Source organism: Orbicella faveolata, unplaced genomic scaffold (genome assembly GCF_042242905.1).
Source record: "Orbicella faveolata isolate gen_17 unplaced genomic scaffold, um_ofav_v1 contig_12, whole genome shotgun sequence".
Classification (NCBI taxonomy): domain Eukaryota; kingdom Metazoa; phylum Cnidaria; class Anthozoa; order Scleractinia; family Merulinidae; genus Orbicella; species Orbicella faveolata.
The window spans coordinates 2502244-2524476 of NW_028301539.1; the positions used below are offsets into that span (position 1 = coordinate 2502244).

General features: G+C 37.9%; 2 protein-coding genes across 2 annotated transcripts; one reads left to right on the forward strand and one right to left on the reverse strand.

The window, feature by feature from the left end:
* Positions 1 to 107: 107 nt before the first annotated feature.
* LOC110054984 (dol-P-Man:Man(5)GlcNAc(2)-PP-Dol alpha-1,3-mannosyltransferase-like) lies at positions 108 to 11885 on the forward strand. Its single transcript, XM_089282014.1, has 11 exons — positions 108 to 279; positions 1165 to 1264; positions 2753 to 2900; positions 3879 to 4039; positions 4471 to 4591; positions 5493 to 5698; positions 6316 to 6379; positions 7084 to 7220; positions 7874 to 9936; positions 10641 to 10817; positions 11623 to 11885. The coding sequence occupies exons 1-9, from the start codon at positions 108 to 110 to the stop codon at positions 8040 to 8042; spliced, it is 1278 nt and encodes a 425-aa protein (XP_089138140.1). The 3' UTR covers positions 8043 to 9936; positions 10641 to 10817; positions 11623 to 11885.
* A 340-nt stretch (positions 11886 to 12225) lies between these two features.
* LOC110054985 (delta-1-pyrroline-5-carboxylate dehydrogenase, mitochondrial-like) lies at positions 12226 to 22231 on the reverse strand. The gene is made up of 21 exons (XM_089282011.1): positions 22102 to 22231; positions 20436 to 20619; positions 20201 to 20248; positions 19887 to 19960; positions 18923 to 19004; positions 18141 to 18221; positions 17805 to 17876; positions 17533 to 17698; positions 17119 to 17215; positions 16838 to 16888; positions 16718 to 16740; positions 16539 to 16586; positions 16110 to 16210; positions 15444 to 15491; positions 15121 to 15165; positions 14859 to 14944; positions 14584 to 14650; positions 14397 to 14465; positions 13886 to 13938; positions 13513 to 13631; positions 12226 to 12907 (listed from the first exon to the last, which is right to left on the reverse strand). Exons 1-21 carry the CDS (start codon positions 22140 to 22142, stop codon positions 12795 to 12797), a joined length of 1668 nt encoding a protein of 555 aa, XP_089138137.1. The 5' UTR covers positions 22143 to 22231; the 3' UTR covers positions 12226 to 12794.
* Positions 22232 to 22233: the final 2 nt, after the last annotated feature.

Genomic DNA, 22233 nt, shown 5'->3' on the forward strand with positions numbered 1-22233 from the left:
ATGATCGGAAATCTCCGTGTAAACCCGAATGTTAGGTATAGCCAATGACAATCCAATAAAGTACCGAAGAGTTGCCGTCCCGAGAGTCGAGAGGAGTTGGTGACAAAATGGCGGTTCTGAGAAAAAGAGGGAAGTCAAAATGGAAAGAATTTGATTTGCATTTCTTAATAGAATGGGTAAAAGGGTTGTTGTTTGACCCGTCGAAGACCTGGTTAGTGGGTCTTGGTCTCTTATTGGCGGAGATTGTGGTTAACATACTGGTCATTTGGAAAATCAAGTGTGAGTATTGTTTTGTAAATTATTTTGAAATCTGGTTTTCCCCGTTCTTTGTGATCTTTTGGAATATGTTCATTTTGTTTTCAATAATAAGATGACCGAAAGTTTTAATGACAGTTTTGGTATAAAGTTAGATGACCTTCGATGGTTCAGTAATCACTAATTAATTCGCGACTAGACAATTGACAAATAATCTATTAAAATACAAGCTAATCATTTGATTTAGGGCTAACTACCAGGGAACAATAATAAGTTAAGTTTTCGAGACTCATCATTTCAAAAAACTAGACTCCTACTGTGCCTGACTCCATGCACTTAGGTGTATAAATGGGTACTCAGTGGCGAATGGTGGCTCTTCATTGGAATAACATCCCATCCATTGACATAGGGTTTGTGGGGAGGGGGCATGAGGGGGGAGGGGGGGGTGAGATATATAAGTGATGGGCACACATTAGTGAGGCTAAAATATTTGACCCAAAAGCCCTATTACGTTACGTAGCACCAAAGCCAAGAGTGGTCCTGCCTGGGATGTAACCTGTTGGTTCTGTTATCTCTCAGCATTAAATAGGAAGTTCCTTTTCATTTACATATACCTTACATTTTCCAAGGAAACTAACATTAAAGCAAACTCTGGGTTATGCTATTTCTGCACTCCAGAAAGGCTTTAGCTAGTGACATATTTCACCACATATTTCGTCACCACAAAAATTCCAAACCCAGTAGAAGTCCTCAGACTGCAAACAACAGGTTTCCAAAATGGCTACACACCTTGCTATCACTGTTATACCTGAATACACCTCTCCCTGCAGGACCACAAGTAAATGGACAAAGGACTGTCAGTCCCGTTTTGATTCCTGATTTTGTAAAGTTTTGTATTTTTATGTTTAGATACTGAGATAGACTGGGAAGCTTATATGGAGGAAGTTGAAGGTGTGATAAATGGAACATATGACTACACAAACCTGAAAGGAGGAACAGGTCCACTGGTGTAAGGGTGAATTTATATTGATTCTTTATAGGCATAATTATACAACATTTAGCATGTGATTTGCACAAAGGTATTCACTTGAAGAACTTTTCAGCCTTTGTTATCGTGCTAATTTGGAGAAACTGTAAAAGTATAGATTGAAGTCAAATCTTCGCAATTCACTTTGCCTTGAGAATGGTATCACGATGATGCCGAAACGTCAGTTATTAACTTTAATATTTGCTTGTTGATGTAATTATGAATTAGTATAAGAAATATTAAATGTAGAAATGATTATTATTTAGGTATTTATTAGGTAAACAATTATTAATTGGGAATTAAATGATAGATTAAATCATAGTATGATCAATAGTAGAATCATAAATTAAAGGGACAGTGTACTTTCATTGATGTTTCAGTAAATAATTGGATTTTGACAGTAATGATAACTTAAATTCATGTGGAAACACTCTTTACTATCCTCCATGTTAGGTTCTTCCGAGCAGAACTACAAACCCAGCTGTATGAATTATGTACAGCCCCCTGGTTCTGAAAAATATTGGAGGCTCACATAAAATGCATTATAGTGTAGTTCCAGAAAATATCCATACCCTCCCCAGAGAGGGGATTTTTTTTCTAAGATCTCCCATGCCACCCCTCTGAAAATTCTGATTAAGCTTCATAAATTTCTTTAAATCTTTTGGTCTTACAAAACCCTCCACCCTCTGTAATCTTTTGTTCTTAGAGAACCTCCCACCCCACCCCAAGGAATTTCCAACACCTTCTGTGAGGGGAGTAAGGATATTTCTTATTTGAACCAATGTATATTTTGACCTATATATTTGCTAAGAAGCAAACTACTCTACAGATATTCAAGGTTATAGTATAAAAACACAAATGTTAATAGCTCCTGGCTGGTGGATTTTGTAATCTGGCCAGTGGAGTCTGTAAAATTGGCCAAAGATCCAAGAAAGTGTCTTGGTAAAAGTTTGAGAAAGTTCAGATAGCAGACTAAAGTACTTTTTACAATAACTGCAGAAATTCTTGCGTGCTCATTGACTAATTTTCATTGTCAATAAGTGGACAGACACATTAATTTATAATTCATGCGATGCGTCAGTGAGCTAGAGCAGACAATGTGACAATTTGTTATCATAAAAAACAAATTGGCGTCAGTTTTTCACACGTCTGACCTGTTATTGACAATGAATTTTGTCATAACATTGTCAAAGTAGTCTGTGGGTGCACTTGGCTATTGCCTCATGGATCTGCAGCTACTTTGACAATGTTATGATGAAATTCATGATCAATAACAGGACAGACACATGAAAAACTGATGTCAATTTGTTAAAATAAGAGATGCAAGTTTTTGTAGCTAGTGAGAATGACTTTTGGGCTAACTAGTACATCATAGTTACAGCTTGCCTGAAGGGTGAGCTGGAAAATTTGTTTTCTCTGCATTCTGTAAACATGTGCTAAAACTCTTTCCATTCCATAATATTGTTTTAGATATCCAGCTGGGTTTGTGTACATCTTCGCTGGATTGTATTATGTGACTGGTCATGGAACAGACATCAAAACTGCACAGTACATTTTTGCCACATTGTATGTACTCACCCTGGTGTGTGTATTTATGATTTACCAAAAAACTGCTTCTGTAAGTATCATCAGTCAGGATTGACTTTTTTATTCAATTGATTCTCTGTAGTACTGTTCAAATCACCAGTTGCACTTTTTGTCAATGACAAATTCTCTGAATCTTATAAGCTAGTCAGACATTATGCACTCATTTTGAATGTTGCAATTTCAGTTAGGATCTCTCTTCATTTGCCCCATTCTTCTCTTGCTGGAAACACATCTCAGTTTTCACCCCAAACATTTCACACTGGTGATGTTGCTGCACATGTATCTGTGTAGTGCCACGTGTTTTTTCTGTCTGAAAAAATTTTTGTAATTCATTAGACAAAGAACCCAGTAGAACTTAATAAATGCTGCCTTAGTGTCTAAAGAGCATTGAATGCTCTTCATGTGGATCGCTGTGGATCACATCTCAGAGATATAATGTCTTCACATGTAAAGATGTGATATGTCTGGTTTCACAGACTATGATCCAATATTTGATTGGATACATGGGTTAACTGTAAATGTAGTGGGGAGCAGGGTTGGTGCAGTGGTGAGAGCGCTCACCTCCTACCAATGTGTCCTGGATTCGATTCCCAGACCCAGCGTCATATGTGGGTTGAGTTTGTTGTTGGTTCTCTTCCTCGTTCCAAGAGGTTTTTCTCCGGTTTTCCCCTCTCCTCAAAAACCAACATTTCCAAATTCCAATTCGATCCAGATTATTGTCAAGCACTTTATCATGAGCCTCTGGCTTAGGTGATTGCACAAGCACTCCCTGTGTTTGACATTAAATTTGCATTTACATTTTTTTTTTACATGTAAAAACATATCTTCCACAAATCCTAGGCTTGGACTTTCCTTATGTCACAGTGTACCATATAATTTTTGTCTTGGCTGCAAACTCGAATGATACAGTAAACAGCCAGAGGTCATAAATTAGACTTCAAGATATTTTTGTAATGATTGATTGTAAGTAACTGTTTCTTTGGATCAACCTATTCTATTTGCTTCCCAGGTTCCTCCTTATGCTTTCTTCTTCATGTGCTGCACATCTTACAGGATCCATTCAATTTACATCTTACGTCTCTTCAATGACCCTGTGGCAATGCTCTTCCTCTATGTTGCGGTCAATTGTTTTTTGCATGACCGTTGGAATTTAGGTTGCTCTATATTCAGGTATGATATCTTTGTTTTTACTGCTCTATCTTTTGTCCCTCCCCCGCCCCCCCCCCCCAAAAAAGATAAGAATGTCTATGGAGGCTTCTCTGTGGGTAAGGAGGGCAGATCCACACAAGCTTCCACCCTTTTAATAGAAATAAGTCAAAATTTTGATTCTTTCTAGTAATAAAGCAACGCACTCAAGTTTATAGCCTTGGCCTTACACCAGCAGTTAATAAGTTATCAAACAATTCCATGGAATAAGAATTCAAAACCTAACATTTTAGAAAGAAAAATGTTGATGAGAAACATTTTTGGAGAAACAGATCTTGTCGTTCCCCTCTCCCCCACACCATTCACTCTGGCTAGCATCTTACCAATATTATACTGCATTTATTGAGTTGTCTTTAATATTTTATCAAAGTTTTCTTCTTTTTTGCATTTTTCAGTTTGGCTGTCAGTGTGAAGATGAACATTCTCTTATTTGCTCCTGGCTTGTTGCTGCTTCTCTTCCAGTCCTTTGGAGAGTGGTGGACAATACCTAGATTAGCACTGTGTGCTTTAATACAAGTAAAAGATTTCACCCTGCTAAACATTTATTTAGTGAATACAGTGTAATATATATAACCTGTATCACAGCTGCCCACCCCAAAAGGAAAAATCAGAGAGGATGTCTGTGTGTTGCCATTAATAATCTTGTTCCATGCATAAATTAAATTAAATTAAATTATCCTCACACAACAGTGAATTAAGTGTCACGACAGCTAAACATAACACGTGGAAACACCAAAGAGACAACAAAGAAACTTTCTCTCTGCATGTGATCTTTGCATGACACAGTTACATGTAATGACCTTTTAATGTTCACAGATTAAGGAACAGACTCACTCACTCATTTGAAAACCGGTCTACTCTCAATTCAGGAGCCCAATTAATTTAATGCAAAACTTTTCGGAAAGTCAACCAAAATGCACTTTAAAAATAACAATGTTCTCCTTGTACCTCATTGAGGAAAAACGATATTGTTATTGTTATCAACACGATCCGTACTCTATGTTTAACATTAAAAAGTGATGTTTATAAATGAACAAAAGAAAATAACAAAAATAACAAATTACAAACATTACATGTACACTTCATTAAACTGCAAAGGATCGATCAACCAATCAGGTCATTTTCAACACATTCCTGGAAAGTCACGAGCGTTGAACATGATTAATAACAGTTGCGCACAGATGCATCTCACCAATTTTTCCCTTTTGGGAGGGGAAGCTGTAACACAGGTTATAATATGTACAGTGGAATCCGATTTTCCAAGCTTCTGATAACTTGAACTAAATGTCATTTCCTTCCCCTCAGCCTTGACAACAATGTAATTTTGCCCCTAATTTCTTGTTCTACCTGATTTTTCAAACCAATTTTAATTTCCCTTTAATCTGTTTATGAATTAATTTGATGTTGTTTTCTCCAGCTGGTTCTTGGACTTCCTTTCCTGCTTGAGAATCCCATTAGCTACATCACAATGGCGTTCAACTTAGGACGGCAGTTCTTTTTCAAGTGGACAGTTAATTGGAGATTTTTGCCAGAATGGCTTTTCCTTAATCGCTATTTCCACATTTGTCTTCTTGTATGCCATGTCACAGTTTTGATGTTGTTTTACCTGTACAAGTGGACAAGGTAGTTATTATCATTATTATTATTTTTGGGGGGGGTGGGGGGGAAGGGGGGGTTTCTAAAAACACTGCTATGCTGCTCTGATGGGTTTAATAAGAGGAACACTTGTAAACTTGATTATGCATGGGAAGTTGATGAAGCATAGCCTGCAAAGGTAGACACATTTCAGGTTGTCGCTTGTTGCAGGCTAGATAACGCACTGCTGTGGGGAATTTTGGAAACTAATTAAACTGATTTTCAAGCATTAGCCCTGTGTTGGAGCAAAGTTTTTAATTCTGTCTCAATAAATAAATGAAAATTTAAAAAATGGCAAGACAGGAAGCCACATCAACCTTAGAGGTCCTCAATCTGGATGACCCGGAGAAAAACCCTTGGAGCAAGGCGAGAACCAACAACAAACTCAACCCACATATGGCACCTGGCCACCATCAAACCTGGGCCACATTGGTGCGAAGCAAGCATTCCTGTTTCCTTGATCCAATTTTGTGACTGACAGGATCTGATTTGCTGGTTGTCATAATATTAGTATGGCATTTACATGTAATAGCAACAAATGTAACAGTGTGAATATGCCAAGGAAAGGAAACTTTATAATGCTATTAACTTATTTGTTTCCACAGAAAATCAGAATCTCTACAGAGTTATTTTAGAAGGCCTTTTCAAAGAACAGCTTTAACTTCAAATCATATCCTTTGTATAGCAACATGGGTTTTGCAAAATTGATGCATTATTTTAATGAGTTGATTTCAAGATAGAATGAGTTTTGCAAAAATGGTTGGCAAGGTAAATCTTTCACAAAGCCTTATTACACACCGTTATCTGATATCTCTCTCCCCCTCCCTGCTCCTCTTGGCACGAGGGTTGTTCAAGAGAATTTCTAGACTGTAAGAAAAGGAAAATGAATATTTAAATTGACTCGTCGCAGAGTTTGCCAACAGTAATTAATTTTATTGTTCTATACATCTATATTTATGTGTAGATTTCTTTACTCCTGCATTTCGATACCTAGAGAGAAAAGAGTGTTGTTGGAGTGTAAGCGCACGCACACCATTGGTCAATTATTATCAGTTGACCTTAACCTTGTGTGGGTGGCACTGTAGCCTCATGGTTAGTGCAGTCCAGATTCGAGCCCTGGCTGGGGACATTGTGTTGTGTTCTTGGGCAAGACACTTAACTCTCACAGTGTCTCTCTTCACCCAGGTGTATAAGTGGGTGCCAGCAGATTTAATGCTGGGGGGGGGGGGGTAACCCTGCGATGGACTAGCATCCCATTCAGGGGGGAGTAGAAATACTCCTAGTTGCTGCATGCTACAGAAACCGGGATAAGTTCCGGCCTGATGGGTCATTTGGCTCGTATGCAGACTTTACCTTTACCTTAACCTTGTGTACAGATTGTTTATGTATTATTTGTGTCTAATTTCATTGGTATGGCGTTCTCTCGGTCGCTTCATTACCAGTTTTATGTTTGGTATTTTCACACGCTTCCTTTCTTGTTGTGGAAGACAAATCTGTGGGTGTCGGTCAAGTAAGTAACTCGTTCTCTTTACCACGATCCAACTGATCAGGATCTTATTTCTCCTTACTAAGTAGCAATAGACAGGTGGAAACATTAGGGAGAATTTACATCTGTAACAACGACAAACAAACAGCAACTTTAATATTTGAATTACCGTGGTACAAACTGTTTTGCTGCATGTCTATAATGGAAGGTCGGTATACCACAAGAAAGCAAAATCACTAGCAGAAGAAAATAAAGATCTTATCTTAGTAAAAGATCATTGTACAAGTAGCAAGAGGCTGTATATGATTGTATGCAGTTTTGATTTTTAAAAAATAGATTTTTTAGCAAAGTTCCTTGCCATTAATTCCAAGTTTTGTTTCAAATAGCAATCAGCCACAAAAGCTAGACAACAACAACTTTAAACTTTCAAACCTTGCGTTACAAACAAATCCACTGATTTGGGAATTTTTGAGCGGACTGAAAAATATTCTTCTTTGTCTTGCATTTTGATTGTTCAGAAATCTTCCTGTGTAATTGCATTATCCCTTATGTCGACACTTTTCCCATCTCCAGAACTAAATGATTTGTATAGCGAGGTCTTGTTTTATCTCCCTATCCTAGATGAGTAAATAACGTTGTGAGTGTTTCGTTTCTAAATCGTCTTCCACCCTTTTTAGGCTCCTTATTCTAGGGGTGATAGAGCTGTGTTGGAATACGTACCCCTCCACTGTGGTCAGCTCCATATCATTGCACATCTGTCACGCTGCACTTCTAATGGCCCTTTGGTTCGCCGAGCCATTGTTTGCAGACAGTAAAAGCTCATTCGAAGAAAGCAAAGCAGAGTAAGCTTTTCAAAGAAAAGAAAACAAGGGGACATAATTAAATGTGACAATTAAATAAGATATAGAAATGAATGTTCTGTATATCAAATGTAAATTCAGCAGAATCGATATATTACAGAAACGAAATTAAACAATTACAATGTATTTACGAGTCGCACTCCTTGTCGACGTACAGTGCAACCCACAAAACGCATGGCCGTGTTGACGAGGTGAACATATAAAGCCTTGAGGAGAACTTTGCCTCTCTCTCGCCTCCGCCGCCGCCCCCTCCCCCCCACCAACCCTCTCTTACTCATGGGTGCCTAATGTCTTCTTCAGAGTTAAATGTGCCGGAGAGAGGGAATCTTATTTTGACGTTCCAGTCCTGTTATAGGGTTCCCTTTTCTGCCTTTTGTCCGAGATGGAGTTACCCTGAATGAGCTATTTACTTTTCCTCTTGTATTCATTTTCAGGTGGACAATTTCTTTGCTTATTTTGCTAATTACTTTTTCATATGAAATCCCCGACAGCTTCGGCATCTTTGTTTATCAAGTCGTCGTGGCAAGAATGCCCTGCTGCAGCATTGCCGACAATCTAGACAACTGATTATTGGGGGGTTACAAGAACCAAGAGAAGGATCGTCTCTTGCCAGAACCCAATCCGCCCCAGACTTTTTCAAGTGCCTTCCCGCAGGGCGTTTTGCGCCTACTTCAAACTGGAAAGGTTTATACTCTCGCCAAAGCGACCGTGTATTTAATTATAATCAGTAACAAATCAATGGGTTGTCAAAACCACGCACTTTTCGGTGGAAATCTTGGCTTGCTCGGCTACTGGTCAAGTTATGAGGATTGCACAAAAAAAAACAATCTTCCTTCGTGATTTCGTACTGTAGGTCCGTTGTATTATGTAGAGTTTTCAAGCAGACTATTTTGTTGACATCAACAGTGCCTTCAAATTGACACCTTCAAATATGTTGTAAAGTAAATTCGATAAAATATGTTAATCGCTTTTGACGGTCAATTTATTTGGTTGACATCCCCTCAAAACTGACTGTCTCCTTTTCATTTACCTCGGATTCTTCCCAAAAGGTTACGTAATACCTCGCATACTGTTCACTGTTTTGTGAAGAATTGCCTATCAAAGAGAAGCGTTATTGAATCATTCAGACGCTCCGAAACGAAACTTTTCAGTAACGAAAAGGGTTTTTGAAAATTTGCCGGTGACAATCGAAAGGCCAAGTTTAACTCCACTGTTTAGCTTGCTTATATTTATGAGCTTCTGTTTTGCACGCAATTGGCGATTAGGACCGATTTGCTTTTTTGTAAGCGTTTAAAGTACAGTTTGTATTATTAAACTCAATGACAGGGATCTATACGTCGATGCTGCTAATTACAGCTTACAGCTTCCTATTTTCAAGCCAGGATAGAGTAAATTCCGCTTAGTTGGAAAGGTGCCCCTTTGTTGAACTGTCTAACCTTGATAAATAGTTTATACCATCTGCATGTTAATTGTTTTATCAATCAAACAAACAAGTTTCGATGGTTTCCGGCAATTTGTTTAAACTTCTTAGCATCAGATGCCTAGCTACTCCTCACTCTCGATGCAAACAGAATTTTGTGGGATTTTTAACACAGTTTTGGAACTTAAGGATGCGTTATGTGAAAAGCTGTGTTTGAGTAAACAGGGGCGCTCAACAATTCCTTTATTTCAAGGCACAAGGCTATTAAATGTGTTTATGTTTGCGGAATTTCTAACGTGTTCAGAAACTGGCTAACACGTCAGTTTTGTACTTCGTCCGGTCGCTGATCTGTAGCAGGGCATATCACTCGGCCGGCTTCGAGCACATCAGAGAAGCCAGTTTGTCACCTGGAGTTGTTCCTGAAGAGCTACACGAGCATTTATCGACATTTAAGACAAGGGTAAGTAGGTTTTCGTTATTCACTTGACCTCTCAGAATGCCCCCGAGCCGAGATGGTTGCATTCTTTTTGCTGTGGCGATTTGAAATTTCAATACTTTCCGATTCCCTAAATTCAAGACAATTCTGGTCGGCTAGTTCCCGTGCTTGCCAGTCCTTCAAAATGAGCTGCGTTCTTCTAATATTGGAAAAACTCCACAAGTTTTAATTAATAAAGACAGGAAGAGCGTTTCTATGTTAATTTAAAGTTCTTCTGAAAAGCCTTCACTGACCGCCAAGGACCTTTGAAAGTGAACGTGCAGTCCTCGAATCTTCTTGCACATGATTGCAGAAACTACCAGAGAAAGAGTCAATTTTGCTACTGACAAGATTTTCGGGGTTGTTTCTTGACACATTTATTGTTGTCCTTATTGCGTACAGTAACTTACGGTCTAAATATGTTAGAATTATTTTTACAAGATTTGGTTCTGAGGAACTGTAACCGGGAATAGCTTAATGAGAAACGCGTCTTGCGTGCGCGCGTGTGTCTGAATTACACGCGTTTCCCTCCTGCACCCTAGGATTGAATTCGTCGGAACCTTTCAGGCGATCGAAATATGGTTGTAAATTTAAGCGGCACCTTAGTTTTCTCCGAAAACAAGATAAAATCTGCGAAATGCCTTTCTAGTCTTGGAATTTGTTTATGATGAAGATTATTCTCTTGTCAGATGAAGCTCGTGGTTTTGTTTGTGGCGATGATGCTGTTGTCCTGTTTTCAGCCAATCGCAGCTCAAGGAGGAAAGGTGCTGCGCATGTGCAAAAAGAAATTCTCGAGTTGCTCGTCAAGCCCGAAGTACAGTAGCAACTTCAAAGCTGGCGCCAAGTGCTGTGGGAGGGCTTGGACGGTAAGTCACTAAAGCTACCCAGGAAGGGGATGGTCGTTAAGGAATTCGTCTCGACACGAGTCCCGCTCTGGGGAGACTGGGTTACTTCTTCCACTTAGAGAAGAGAAACTGCATTTGCTTATCAAATAGTTTTTTTATTATTATTATTCTTACGTGGCGTTCACGCCGAAACTCAAAGAGGACTTTTTTGTTTTTGAAAGTTCCTGTAATTCCCCAACTTAAATTCTTTTTAAACCTCGCACATTACAGTTTCTGTAATTTCCTGACTTTAATTTTCTGTAACCTCGCTCATTTGGTTGTAGCTTTCAAAAAGGAAACAACAATTTTCATTTTACAAAACATGTTCGACATTCCTATGTCATCAATAGTTTTTTTATTGTTATTATTCTTACGTGGCGTTCACGCCGAAACTCAACGAGGATTTTTTTGTTTTTGAAAGTTCCTGTAATTCCCCAACTTAAATTCTTTTTAAACCTCGCACATTACAGTTTCTGTAATTTCCTGACTTTAATTTTCTGTAAACCTCGCGCATTTGGTTGTAGCTTTCAAAAAGGAAACAACAATTTTCATTTTACAAAACACGTTTCGACAGTCCTATGTCATCATCAGTTGCAAATGTTCCACGGCTATGCATTTGAAATTTTCACTGTTTAATTGTAGTTGCTATAAACAAGGTCTAAGTCATACGCAAGTTTCTGAAAGATTCCATCTGGTTTTGGGCGCTTATTGCCATCCCAACTTGTCTCCATTTCTTTTCTTGGCCTACACACACCTTTGACAAGAGTTGTGCGTTCTCGCTCTACAGGTTTGTCAGATTCATCGCAACAGTTGCCTGAAGATCTGCTATCCTCGTTATCAGAAGTGCATGTGTGGAATGGGCTTTCCGTACTACTGCTGAGGAGACCTAGAGACGCAGAGCAAGATTGGAAAATCTCCGAAGTTCCATTTTAACATTGCGTCTTTTAGTTTACTAGCACTGTCGCTGGTACGGGGTTTTAGTTAACACTTCTTTTACAGGACTGTAGCTGCCGAGGCATCGCAACATTAAAGGTGTGAAACGTCAACAAATGCTTCCTTTGTTGTTTCAAGTAAACTTCGGGGAAACCCTGTCTTTTGTGGGTTTATTTTATTTTTCAGAAGACATCCGAGATTCGATCCCAAAAATCCCGTGTTGATGACGTAACTCTCAAAGGACCAGTAATGTCTCTGATTGGTTGTTGCTTGGTTACGAAATTCTGCGCTTGAAAAACAGCCAATCAGAGACACTACAGGGTCTTACGTCTTTCCCACTGAGACCTATATAGTGCTCACAGAACAGTAAATATTTCCTTCTTTATCGCTCGGATTTTTCACCATGATAATTGTCAAGAAAATCGATTGCATTCGCAAAGAAAAGACGACACAAGGCTTAAAATAAACATTGTCGTTTATTGTTGCCTGCTGCTTCGCGCTTGACAATGATACAGATCAAAGTTTATGACCAGCAAAAGCAAGGACACTTCGTGGTTGATACAGTAAATTGCCATTCTTTTGCCTTCCATCTTCAAGGGACCAGTGCGGTTTGGGCAAACCAAAAAACTTCCTTTTGTCCTAAAGTGTCTGATTAACACACACCTTGATTATTGAAATTCGCTCTCTAAACTAATATATTACGGACCGATAGATTGCGTATAGATTAAAATCGTCTGCATGATATGTACAAAAATTCCTCTTAAAATTATTGGCATTGAATTCTATTTGATTGAAATTGAGCATTTGCTCTGTAACAAGCGTCTTTGTCTTGCTTGTGTTCAAAATGTCAGATTTAATCTTAAATTTTCGTTAAAAGTCAATTTTTTCCCACCCAAAACCCACTTTTTGTCCCCTTATGCATTGTCTTCATTTCTCTCTTCGTGTGCATATCTCGTCATTCCACACCGCCGGTTAACTTGTCCATCTCCTTGTTCTGATATTTTCGTTCTTACTGATGAAGTCGGTTTAGCTCTGGTGAGGGTATTTGTAATCATCAACTGGGACCACAGTTTCTTTAATGCTCTGTGGAGACACCCATCTCATGATATAGTGTGAACTGCCTGCTTTGTCGTTTGTGCCTGGAAACAATTCAAACAAACAACAGCTATATGTAAGCGAGGTTTTCCATTAACTTAGTAAAACCACAAGAAAGTGCAAAGAAACATGTAACACGTAAACTCAGAAAAGCGCGGGAAAACGCGTAACAAACGATAACGGTGAGAAAGCATAGCCGGGTTGTCCGTTAACGCTAACCCAGGATTGAAAGCTTACCGAAGAATTATTTTTTCTTGTATAAAAATGTTTTTCAATTCTTGATTTGAGAATTTTGAGATTAATCAAGCTTGAAACTGTAGGACAAACAATAAACAGAAAAAGTCGCCGAAAAGTTACAAAACTGAAATCAAAATTCTCGCTAATCCTGGGTTAGCTTTATCGGGCTTTGAACAACCCGGCCATGTAACCAGCGACAAAAGCGCGGGAAAAGGTAGAAAATGCGGCAAGCGCGAGAAACCGCGAGTAACCAGCGGATTGCCACACTGCTTGGAAAAAGCACCTTTGCCCTGATTGCTTAGTGCATTTATGCTGCACCATTACAATTTTGAAAATTTCATGGCTCTAATATACTTAAAAGTTTTGCAAAATGTCGGTGAGACATCTACTCATCAACTTGAAGAAAACTCACCTGACAGCCGTGCGCCTCCAAAGGGCTGCTGTCCGACAACAGATCCCGTTGATTTGTCGTTAATGTAGAAATTACCAGTGGCATCTTTAAGAATATCAGACGCTTCCTGGATGAAATGTCTGTAAAGCAATTTCACACAACTGTTAATTTGGCTTCCCAAGTTCAAAAGAAAAGAAAAGAAAAGAAAATTTCCTCTCTATATTGCTAGATTCACTTTTTCTGAAAATTGAGCAAAATTGCTGTCAGTTGTTTTCGACCATGGCAAATTCAACCTTTGACTAAACCTTCAGGAAATCTGTTTTCTTCAGCTATTCCAATGAATTTTACAGAAGACTACACACTTTTTGGCCACGCAATCATTGTAAATTATTACCTGTCTTTGCCAAAAACTGCTCCGGTCAGAGCAAAGGGAGACGTTTTGTCAACCTGTGAAATAGAAATAATCCAATATCAGCAATTTACATAGAGTACCATATTCAGTTGAAATCCAAACATTGCTATTTCCTCAGTCATTTAATGGCTTGAGAACATTTGGTAAAACCTCTCGCTTGCGTAGCAATCATACGTTTTTATCAATTCGCGTGCGATCTCATAAAATTTGAAACTGTTCAAATTTCGACGAGTCGAGGGTTTTCAGATGTCAACTTTTGCGTACACTCAGCTCGTTTGAGACGGCCGTGTACGTCAACAGATATGAAGAAAGCTTAAATGTGTATCTAACTTCCCTCCCTCATCCCTCTTTTCGTTTGAGTCGGAACTAAACTCAACAGGAGTGTTGAAAATTTTCTGCACCAAATAGAACAAAACTCGTTGGAACAAACTCGTTTGCCTTCAATTCTGTTGAACGAGATTCTAAGGAAAGTAACAACAGTCGCTTTTCTTACCAATTCGAGAGTTTCCTTGTATTTTTGATCCGGGTACACGTACACTGAAAGAACAGGTCCGAAAATTTCCTGCAGGCAAAGAAAGACACTTGCATGAAATTAAGTTGAAAAAAGGTTTTATGCCAAAGTCAAAAAAAAGTTGAAAATATATAGACTCACGCTAACTGATAATTACGCGCGTGTTTACCTCATTCATAAGTTTGTCATCTGGTTTCTTCGTTTCAATAATTGTTGGTTCGATGAAGTACCCAACACTAGAACAACATAACGTTTATTTAAAAAGGACGTTAGCGTAAAAGCAAAAAACCAATAATTTCACAGTTTTGAGGAAATACTTGGACACAAAGGTTTGAAAATTTTGTGACGTCATTTCTTGTCTGTATAAGAGTGTAGACCATTTTAGAGAAAAGTTGTTTGATAAATTTTGCGAGTTATTTAATTAAAAATTAACTTGAACGTTACCTGTCGTCGCATTTTCCTCCAGCCACGATACTCAGGTCCTGGCTGCTCTTGGCATAATCAATGTAATCCTTAATGTTCTTGAAGGACTGAAAAGAAAACAACTCTGTCGTCGCCTTACAACTTATTTTCCCAAGCGGTGTTCAGTCTATCACAGTAGATACGATAACTTATTCAAGGGAAGGATTGTCTAGAACTATCACCGTGAACAATTAAAGGGCATAAAATAATATGGTATACACCATTAAATAATGACGTTACTCACCTTATCGTCAATAACTGCTGACACAAATGTATCATAGTCCTCTGGCTGTGAAGAGAAATTCATGTAACATATTAAGCTACGAGAGATTTTATTATCAACAGTAATTTTAGGAAATAAATGGAAATGAAGCCTCAACAGGCTTTTAGCCAGATGGGTGTCCAGGCATCCTGTGGGCGGCCAGTTTCTGTAGAGAATTATTTTATTTTTCACATACTGCCTAACTAATAAATTGCTCATTTGAGCAGGCCCTATAGCACATTTTGGACGGCCGCTTTTCAAATTCTGGCTAAAAGCCTGAGCCACAACATAAGTTGTTCACATACCGAGCCCAGCTTCAACTCTTTGTGCTTTTGTACAAGGTGCTCCTTGATCTAAGAGAAGGAAAAAAATGAATGGTAGAATAAAACTTACATGCAGTTGCTTTTTTGATTTTTTTAATATTAACTTTAAAGTCTATGGAAGTGCAAGAGGCATTAATTAAAATTGTCAACAATACCATGATGGCCATAACTCTTGGCCTAATTGAAATGAATTGACCAACAAACCTCCTAGTACCTAAAAATACATAAAATTAACTCTAAATTGTGCATTTAAAAGGCGTGTGATAAGAATGCATACACTGCAGCAAATTACATGTATTAGTGTTGGCACTTATCCCTGCTTTCTGTAATGTATCATAGCTCAACTAAGAGCACCGTCATTTCCACTGGTGGGACATAAATTTTGAATTAAAGTGTAGTCCATTGTCTTCTACCTCCCCCTAACCCTCTGTAATTTTACTGTTGCCTGTACTATTCACTAACTAATGTAAACGCATGGGTGGAGGGAGGTGCACTGTTCAAGAGTAATGAAAGGGCCTTACTCAATGTACAACACTATGACAAACAAATCCCAACTTCTCATATGAAAGGTACTTTGCAACAAAAGCTGCCAATTCCCAGAGCTAAATGCTCTCTTGGTGACAATGCTGACCTGGCTGAACAACTCACCTCTCCCCATTTGGATTCTGGAACATACATTCTTGAGCATGCAGAGCATTTCTGGCCTCCATAACCATATGCTGATCTAATGGTGCAGTTCACAGCAGTGTCTGAGAAATGAAACAGACAAAAATTTTTAGTATGGTTTGTCTTTGATAACCTGTCCAGAGAAAGGGTGCGTAAAAAGGGCCTATTAGTGACTCTTGATCTCATGTCAAATTCTCCTTTTTTCTTAAAAGGAAACAAAAAGCATTTGCTAGGAGAATCTCACAGTCTATCAGATGTCAGAACAGTTTGTGGAGTTGTTACGTTACATAACATTGAATGAGTATCATCACATTTTCGTCACTTCTAAATTTGTTTTAGAATTAACACAGTTTTTGCACCAGCAGTGTAAATCATTTATTAATTACAATATAGGCAAAAGACCAGCTTTACCAATATCAGCAGATGCATGAATAAAGTGGAAGTTCTTTCCTCCGCATTCTGTAAACACACAAAACAAAAATTATCATCTCATATTTTTTTGTGAAAACAAGATTTATGTTGTTAAGTTTAAAAACGTATTTAGTAACAATAATTATTTCCTCGCCACATATGTCAATAAATACACAAACCTCCAACAAGCCTTGGGTAGGTTCTGTAAAAAAAATGAAGCAGACATTAATACCAGAGACTACATGTATCATTTGCTGAGTGACCGTTGCTCGATTTCAAAGATGATTACTCTAGCATACCTGTATATATCAATGTTCTCCGCAACTTTCTTCCATATATATCTAAATGTTCTGGAAAAAATGTTGAGAAGTGATATAAGTTGTAAATCTTACAAACCACAAAATAAATAACTACCAGTCAGATTTATTAAATAAGTTTACTTGTTCAGAATGACAGTAATAAAAAATCCCATGGCATGAAATGCCCCAACAGGGTACAAGTTTCAACTTGTATGTTCTCTTTTGATAGCTCTTGATGACATAGTCTATTGAAAACTGACTTAATGATCTCCTTAACTTACTCAACACTGCCAGTAAAGTTGATTCCTGCTAAATGAGGTGACTTTGTAATGCTGTCACCAAATGTTTGCCCAGAGGATGGGATAAAGTTTACAACACCTAGATGAAAAAAACAACAAAAAAAAAACAAAACAGAGATAAACATTGACAAGATGTTAGTTTCCTTATGAGTAAAAGTACTCAAAATCAAGCTAAAATGGCTTGAATGTTATTGACAATGCCTGGTAAAGAACTTGTTAATAAATAACCAGTTGAGTTTAATTTACAGCTTATCATATTGGAGGAATCCATTATGTTCAACAGACTATAGTAAGCATACCATACATTTGCCAACAAGACCGACCTACAGTAAGTACATAATATTTAGATCTCATTAACACTTAAAATAAATCAATTCAATATCAAACTGACGTTACCATCAGGTACACCAGCCTCCTGGAAGATTTTGTAAACACCGTAACATGCCAGGATGGCTGTTGAAGCAGGCTTCCAGAGAACAACATTGCCCACAATTGCAGGTGTACCGGCCAAATTTCCACCAATAGCAGTGAAGTTGAAAGGAGAAATGGCAGCAATAAAACCCTTGAGAAAATTTAATATATATTACTTGATTTGCTGAGATGTAAAAACAGAAAGGGCATGTCCAGTAATTAACAATTAAATGTTAATTAAAAATATATTACGGTACCTCTAGTCCTCTGTATGTCACTCGGTTGATTACTCCTCTTGGCTGGTGAAGCTCAGGACCTTCATAGAGTTCCTGGAATCAAATTCAGATTGGGTAAACATGGCTAAGAAATATATTGCAATGTTAATTTTATTTACAGTGCAATCTTTTTAACAGAAAAACTACAAATTCCTTGCTACAGGCACTCTCTGATTAAGCATTTCACAGTCTGATAGATGCTCAGTCAATAACTGATCACAAAATAATGTAGTCATTGTACTTTCACCCACAGAAGCCTTACAAACACCTTTAAAGCACAGTATGAACAAAATACAGCTGACCAAGTTTATAAACTACCTTGGCATAATGGATTCCAAATCTATAAAAATCAGCAACCTCTTGGATACAGTCAATATCAGCCTCAAAGGCAGTCTTGGCCTGAAGGGAAATTGCAACACTATCAAAATTGTGACAACTGACAGAGTAATTTAGTGATAACATGTAAATGTCCTAGGTAGCATATAACATTGTCACTAAACATACTATACTTTAACCATCAGATATCTTTTGTAATCAGTTGTAATCAGCACTAACATGGGCACCCGAATGCAATTATGGCAAAGAGGTCAGCCGAAGAGAGACATGGCGAAGAACAGTCAACAAAGACATGGAGGGAGGGAGAGGTGGCAGCAAAACACCAAGTTTCTTGAAGGAGACAGATTGCTGGCTCCATTCTCCACAAGGAGAAAAGGGAAGGATCATGACAATTTCTTTTTATTAATAATTATTGGTTTTCAGGCCACTTTGCCAATCAAAGCCCAAAGTCCTGCTTACACATTTTCTATATATGTACACATGTAGCAAAATTTAATGCTTCTGCATGCCTTACACTTTACATTGCTTGTCTGCTTTTCAATCAGCCAAATGAAGGGCAATATATTGACATTAAGTTACATAATAAACTTTCAACAAAATAATGGTGCTCTTTCTGGCCCTTCTTTTCATATGTTCACTTTCAAAGCTTGTGTCACTTCTAAGGGGACTTCATTAACTATCAATAAAAAACAGTGACTATAGACGTAAGTTAGACAAAAGTGTAATTTTTCCAGTAGAAGTAATCAATGCTGAGACTTTCTTACCTGTCCCACCATAGTAGCAGCTAGTGATTGAATTCTATATTTTCCAGTAATTAAATCTGCAACCTTTTGAAAGATGGCAGCCCTATAATATGTGAATTAAAAAAAAAGTGAAAGGTCAACCAAAGTATGTACTGCACTAGCAGAAATCATGGTTAGTAATGATATGAATGGATATTAACACCTTGTGTACATAAAAAAAAAAAAAAAAAAAATGACAGAGAGTTTGGTTCCTTGTTACAAAAGCATACCACTTTTTAGCACTTAAGCTTCCAGTGACTGAAAAGAGCGACAATTATCACTAGCAACAAAACCGTGAGGTGTGCGTCAGGCCAAGTGGTTTATATCTTCAGAGGTTATCCTGTTTTCCTGGGAGGCACGGTGGCCTCATGGTTAGTGCACTTGACTCCTGAGCAAGTGGTCCGGGTTCGAGCCCTGGCTACCAGGGACATTGTGTTGTGTTCTTAGGAAAGACACTCTACTCTAATAGTGCTTCTCTTCAACCAGGTGTATAAATGGGTACAGGTAAATTTAATGCTGGGGGGTAACCCTGCGATGGACTAGCATCCCATCTAGGGGGGAGTAGAAATACAGTGTACTCCTAATCTCTTCATGCTACTGCAACTGGGATAAGCTCCAGCCTGATGAGACACTTGGCACGTGTGCAGACAGTCTTTACCTTTATCCTGGTTTCCACAGCATGAAGAGACTAGGAGTATTTCTACTCTCCCCTAGATGGGATATGATAATCCATTGTGGGGTTATAATAATTATCGCCTAGAAATAAATTTGCCGGTACCCGAGTGGAGAGAGGTGCTGTAAGAGTAAAAGTGCCTTAACCAAGAATGCAACACAATAACCCAGGCCAGCACTCGAATACAGACTGCTTAATGTAGAGTCCAGTGCCCTAACCATGAGGTCACTGCAGCTCCCACTTATGAAAACAGTAAATGTCTGCTATCCTAACCTGTGTTCATGAGGTGTTCGCTCCCATTCCTTCCTTGCTGCCATAGCACTGTCAATTGCTTCCTTGACCACTTCCTACGGCAACAAACAATATGACAATTCTGTGTTATCTTTTTTTTACTTATTGTAAATTAAGACAAAATCACAAATATTAATATTTTTCTGTCTGCTCTGTTCTCAATATTACAGTGAAAAATGTTGACTTTGTCCTAACTGCCTGTTGTTGCACTGGATTTTTGAATTTCTTTTATATCAATGCTGTGGTCACTCGGACTAAAATCTGCTAGTAGATATTAAATGAAAATCTGTTTTTACCTCCGTTGCCATGTGGTACTTGGCAATCTTCAGGGAGTGGTTGTATGGCTACAAAGATTATAAAAAATCAAAAGAGATTATAAATAACATAAATTTCCATCAAAATCTGTGACAACACTGTATTGACCAACACACAAAAGCTTGATGTCTTTGTAAATTGAAGACCTAACAGACAACCCATAAGATAATAAGAACGTTTGTTTGTTGATCACAAAAATCAAAGCATTTGACTCACAGCCACTTGGTATCTTGTGTTTCCAGTGTAGATTTCTTTGCCGCCAACAATACATGGAATTTCCACAGTTTCATTTTGAACTCTCTCAATTTCTGCTTTTAATTCCTTTAGGTCAACACTGTTTCTGTCCAGATTAGTGGGTGGTTCATTGGGAGGCAGAGCAATGCTTCTGGTGCCAAGGATTCTGAACAAATAATAATTTTCACAAAAAATTATACCCCACAATTACATTAAACTACCTCAATTCTGATTATTTTTGACCTCTGTCCCCTCTAAATGAAACCTAAGAGATAATGGACAGTCTAAGGTCATGTCCACATTACACTGGAGAAATTTGAAAATGCTCTTCAAACTGGAGGAATTAGATGCATTTGATGCATCTCCAGAGGGAAAACACTGTTTCCAAATTTCTCTGGCATAGTGCAGATGGGACACTCAGAACTTCTAGTGGACACCGATTAATTTTTTTAATATATAAGCAGAAAGTCACCTTTTATCTAGTCACTAGTTAATTGATGAATACATCAGTTCAAGGGTGTTCTAAATAACAATAATTATTACCTTATAAATGTGCTTGAGATTTCTATCATGCATAGAAATAAAGAGCAAACAATCTAGTAATTGTTTTAGTATAATTCTGCTATTCATTCAAAACGTTTATCTAAATCCTCTTCATATACACTTAGCTTCCATTTATTAACGACTCCAAACTGCTAGCCTACTTGCTATCTTCAACTGAATTCAATAGATAGATAAATTTTTATTTTGAAATTACAAAATAGTAATTATGCAGTTCCATAATATTATTTATCCATGTAACAACATAATAATCATTTTCAATTATTGTGTTCAAGGTCTGTTTATAAGTGGCATGATTTCTTCAAAGTTGAACTTACATTGACCACAAAATATACAGAAAAAAAGACCTGTATGAACATACAGCAACCACGTCATGTATGCCTGATAAATTGTTCAATGTCTACAATCAATTCAGCACAGTCGCCATTTCCATCCAAACAAACAAGGAAAAATTAAAAAAAAAAACAGCAACAAAAAAACAGTTACCAATATTTCAATACAATTTTTAATCAACTTTGTTAAAGCAGTTTCGTTGGCCTTCAACCAGCAAAAAAAAGTTCCGGAAGAAATGTTATTACCTATCCGAAATAAAATACCAGATAATGGAGACAAGTTGCCAAATTGGGAAGCTTCCAAAACTTTTTTTACCAGCTGTATCTCGTGATCAAAAGGGCGGAATGAAGAATATTTTACGCCGCCAAAGACTTTCTCGATATAACGAGCCCAACAAAAAATTGGAGAGCTGTAAAAGATGGTACAAGCTCGGTACGAAAGTTTGTTACTGTTGGCATGTCTGAAGGCAGCGAACAGTCTACCTCAAAGGTAAGCTTGGTTATGTTTACAAGCTGGCAACCGGCACAAGAGTTTTGCATCTTTTTCAGTACAATCAAAAAACTGCTCAAAAGGGCTATATGAAGTTGAAAACCTTGGCTATATCATTCACATATCTATTGTATTTGAATCAATCGATGATATTGCGTAAGTTCGTTCAATCTCAAACATGAACTGACAACATGTTTACAGTTCGCGGGCAAACTTATGACACAAAAAATTGCGCTCGGATTAAATGTAGTGGATGAAACCATACCTCAGAGCTTGACTCCTGAAAACTGCTCGTGCTGCCAACATGATCGAAAAAGATTTTACAGAAAAGAAAATTTCCGGAAACTACACGAGTATTTCACGTAATGCAGAAAGACTGCTGAAAGCAAAGAAATCT

Excerpts from the sequence above, each read along its gene's own strand:
- LOC110054984 (XM_089282014.1), top strand. The coding sequence starts at position 108 with ATGGCGGTTCTGAGAAAAAGAGGGAAGTCAAAATGGAAAGAATTTGAT. Across the intron at positions 2,901-3,878 it reads TTTACCAAAAAACTGCTTCT|GTTCCTCCTTATGCTTTCTT; the intron begins GTAAGTATCATC and ends TTTGCTTCCCAG. Across the intron at positions 4,592-5,492 it reads CACTGTGTGCTTTAATACAA|CTGGTTCTTGGACTTCCTTT; the intron begins GTAAAAGATTTC and ends TGTTTTCTCCAG.
- LOC110054985 (XM_089282011.1), bottom strand. The coding sequence starts at position 22,142 with ATGTTGGCAGCACGAGCAGTTTTCAGGAGTCAAGCTCTGAG. Across the intron at positions 20,620-22,101 it reads TTCAGGAGTCAAGCTCTGAG|AATCCTTGGCACCAGAAGCA; the intron begins GTATGGTTTCAT and ends TTATTTGTTCAG. Across the intron at positions 14,651-14,858 it reads GGAGGAAAATGCGACGACAG|TGTTGGGTACTTCATCGAAC; the intron begins GTAACGTTCAAG and ends ATGTTGTTCTAG.